Source organism: Hippocampus comes, unplaced genomic scaffold (assembly GCF_001891065.2).
Source record: "Hippocampus comes isolate QL1 unplaced genomic scaffold, H_comes_QL1_v1.1 scaffold64, whole genome shotgun sequence".
Lineage (NCBI taxonomy): Eukaryota > Metazoa > Chordata > Actinopteri > Syngnathiformes > Syngnathidae > Hippocampus > Hippocampus comes.
This window is the reverse complement of record NW_017842053.1, coordinates 1,043,126-1,045,699: the sequence shown is the minus strand read 5'-3', so window position 1 is coordinate 1,045,699 and position 2,574 is coordinate 1,043,126. Positions and strand designations below refer to the sequence as shown.

The 2,574-nt window shown below is 43.9% G+C and overlaps 1 protein-coding gene across 1 annotated transcript in view; it reads left to right on the top strand.

Annotated features, from left to right (window-relative positions):
- LOC109509894 (girdin-like) overlaps window positions 1-1,039 on the top strand; it is a 27,380-nt gene extending 26,341 nt beyond the window's left edge. Inside the window, exons 6-7 of the mRNA XM_019859796.1 lie at window positions 12-116; window positions 863-1,039. Of these exons, the coding sequence (XP_019715355.1) occupies window positions 12-116; window positions 863-1,039 (282 nt within the window). The remainder of the gene's footprint in view (window positions 1-11; window positions 117-862) is intronic.
- Window positions 1,040-2,574: the final 1,535 nt, after the last annotated feature.

The window sequence follows — 2,574 nt, the reverse complement described above, 5'->3', positions numbered from 1 at the left end:
TGGACCTGCAGTGGCTGGAAAGGGGGGAGCTGCCCGCCGAGGCCCTGGAAAGCCTATCCAGGAATCTGGCCTTTCATCTCAAACACGTGGTGGATGACAGGGACACGCAGCTGGAGGTAAGGTTTTGTTGCTTCCTTCATCATGCAGAATGGATAGTTGTTGTGTTAACTTTGTCACTGGAATAATGACTCAAACTGCAGCAATTTCAAAATCACTAAATAACTGCCACGATGTTCAGCATTTAGCTGAGAACAGACAAAATGAGCGACACAACTATTGACTTCAAGGTGGACATGTTAGCATTTAGCTGCTAATAGACGCAACGAGGAGATGCGAGAGGAACTTGTTAATCCGTAGTTCATGCAGAATGGCTGGCACCATGTTCAGTTGTGTGGGAAGTTGACCACAAGCAAGTGGCCTCAGGAAGGAAAAGGCTGCAGATTGTTTAACTGTCTCGTGGGTGAACGATTGGAGTGTCTGTGTCCGTGTTTTTCTCACGAATCACGCGTCACTTGTGTTTCCAGCCATAGGGGGCAGATGCCGACAACTGATACAAATGCGTGCGTGCGTGCGTGCGTGTGCGTGTGCGTGCGCGTGCGTGCGCGTGCGCGTGTGTGTGTGTGTGTGTGTGTGTGTGTGTGTGTGTGTATATATATATAATCGCCTCCAGATTACCAGTGTGCTATCCAGAAGTTCTCAATTAAAAGTCCATTTCCTGTCACAGCCTGGGGATCATGTTGCTGTCGTAAAGCCCTTTTTTTTCTAGTTAACATACTTAATTGTCATATCAGCATAGAACAGTTAACCAAGGCTGGTTTAGTTTAATTTGTGCCAATTCAAACTCATCTCTCCTTTGGTCCAGACTATCGTGGAGCTGACCCAAGAGAGGGACTGTATTCAGCTGTCTCCGCTGGGTCCCGGTCCGGCCCAGTCGCCCAACGGCTCCCCCAGCATGAGGAGGACAGAGAGCCGACAGCACCTCTCGGTGGAGTTGGCTGATGCCAAGGCTAAGATTAGACGTCTGCGGCAAGAATTGTGAGTCCCTGTTTTGTTTCTGTATTAGCTAACTAGCTAATGATTTGCTACGTCCCGATTGATGCTTCACCGACTGTACCATTCTGCCATGATGACTCAAATGGCCATCTGACTGTGAATTGACTAGCTCGTTATTCAATAATTCGCTACTTCCTGATTTGTATAGAACTGATGGTGCAGTTTTGATTTAGTTAAATGTAGCATTCTTAACATTCCAACTGTGAATGACTATCAAACCAACTAAATAGCTACGTAATGTGGTACTTCTGATTGTAGTTCATGGAGAAAGGGAGGTGAAGTTTTGATTCTGTGTTAGTGTGTACCATTCCTGCCATAGATAGGAAAGTAAAGAATGAACTAACAAACCACCTACCTACTTGAAACTAACTTAAAAGCTGGATAGTTATCAGATTAACTACCTAGCTATCCTGACAGTATTTTATTATTTCCTGTACTCAAATGGCCTACCAGACAAACAACCAGCCAGTAAGATAGCTAGGTTTTTAGCTACTTCCTGATTTCCACAGAATAGACGTATAGGAGCATTCATAATGCAAGAATACAGTGTTCATATATAGTGCAAATCTCAGTGGCGACCATCACTGTATGCCCAGACATCCAAACAAGTGAAGGTGCTCTCATAAAGTATATATATGTGGTCTTGTAATGAATTATCGAACTTCAGTTTGCTTTCATTTCAGTGCGTAAGTATTTCAGTGTTGCACATACAGTAGGTTAGTTTGTTTCAATGTCATGAGGCCCAGACAGTCGATAGTACTTTTTAATGAGATTGTTTTGTTCCGCTTGCAAAGATGGACCGTTAAATGCTAAAATGGATGACAACAAGTCTCCTCCAGAAAATTGGACTCGTTTGTTGTGGCGTTCCATCACTGCAGGCGCCACTCTTTGCTTGGAAGTGGAGCTGGGAATGTAAATCAAGATCATTAGTTGTTGTTGTTTGGCGGTTGCTATGGCATTGTCACAGATTGCAACACAAAGGGTTGGGTCGCATTTAGCCGCTAACGGGCACAACTAGTGACTTGAAGATGGGCACAGCGAGCGACTCGAAGGAGGACATAGTATATTGACAGTTAAAGTGCATTCAATCAGAATCATCTTTATTGGCCAAGTATGTAGAACACACAAGGAATTTGTTTCCCATAATATAGGCTACACTAGTATACCAAGCAATGACGAAGAAACAAAGACCTGAACATTTAAGTATCGAAAGATTTTCTCCATGTAAGGGTACCATTGTGCAGTAGTCCCACCCAATGGCAGCTGTGCGACAATGTGTGTAGTCATCGAGCAGAGATAAAGTGATTAGTGGGGCAATACAGTACTGTGACGGTTGTGCAGATAATTGTTGCACCATTTTTAAGTGACCAACAGCAGGAATTGTGATACAACTTTAGGTGTGCGAACATACAGAAACTCCTTGAGCGCTTTCAAGTGTCTGCTGCTGTGGAATATTGATGAACAACAATTGTTCTAGTATGTAGAGAGCTGAATCTACAATGATTAGGGGTGACGTGCAAG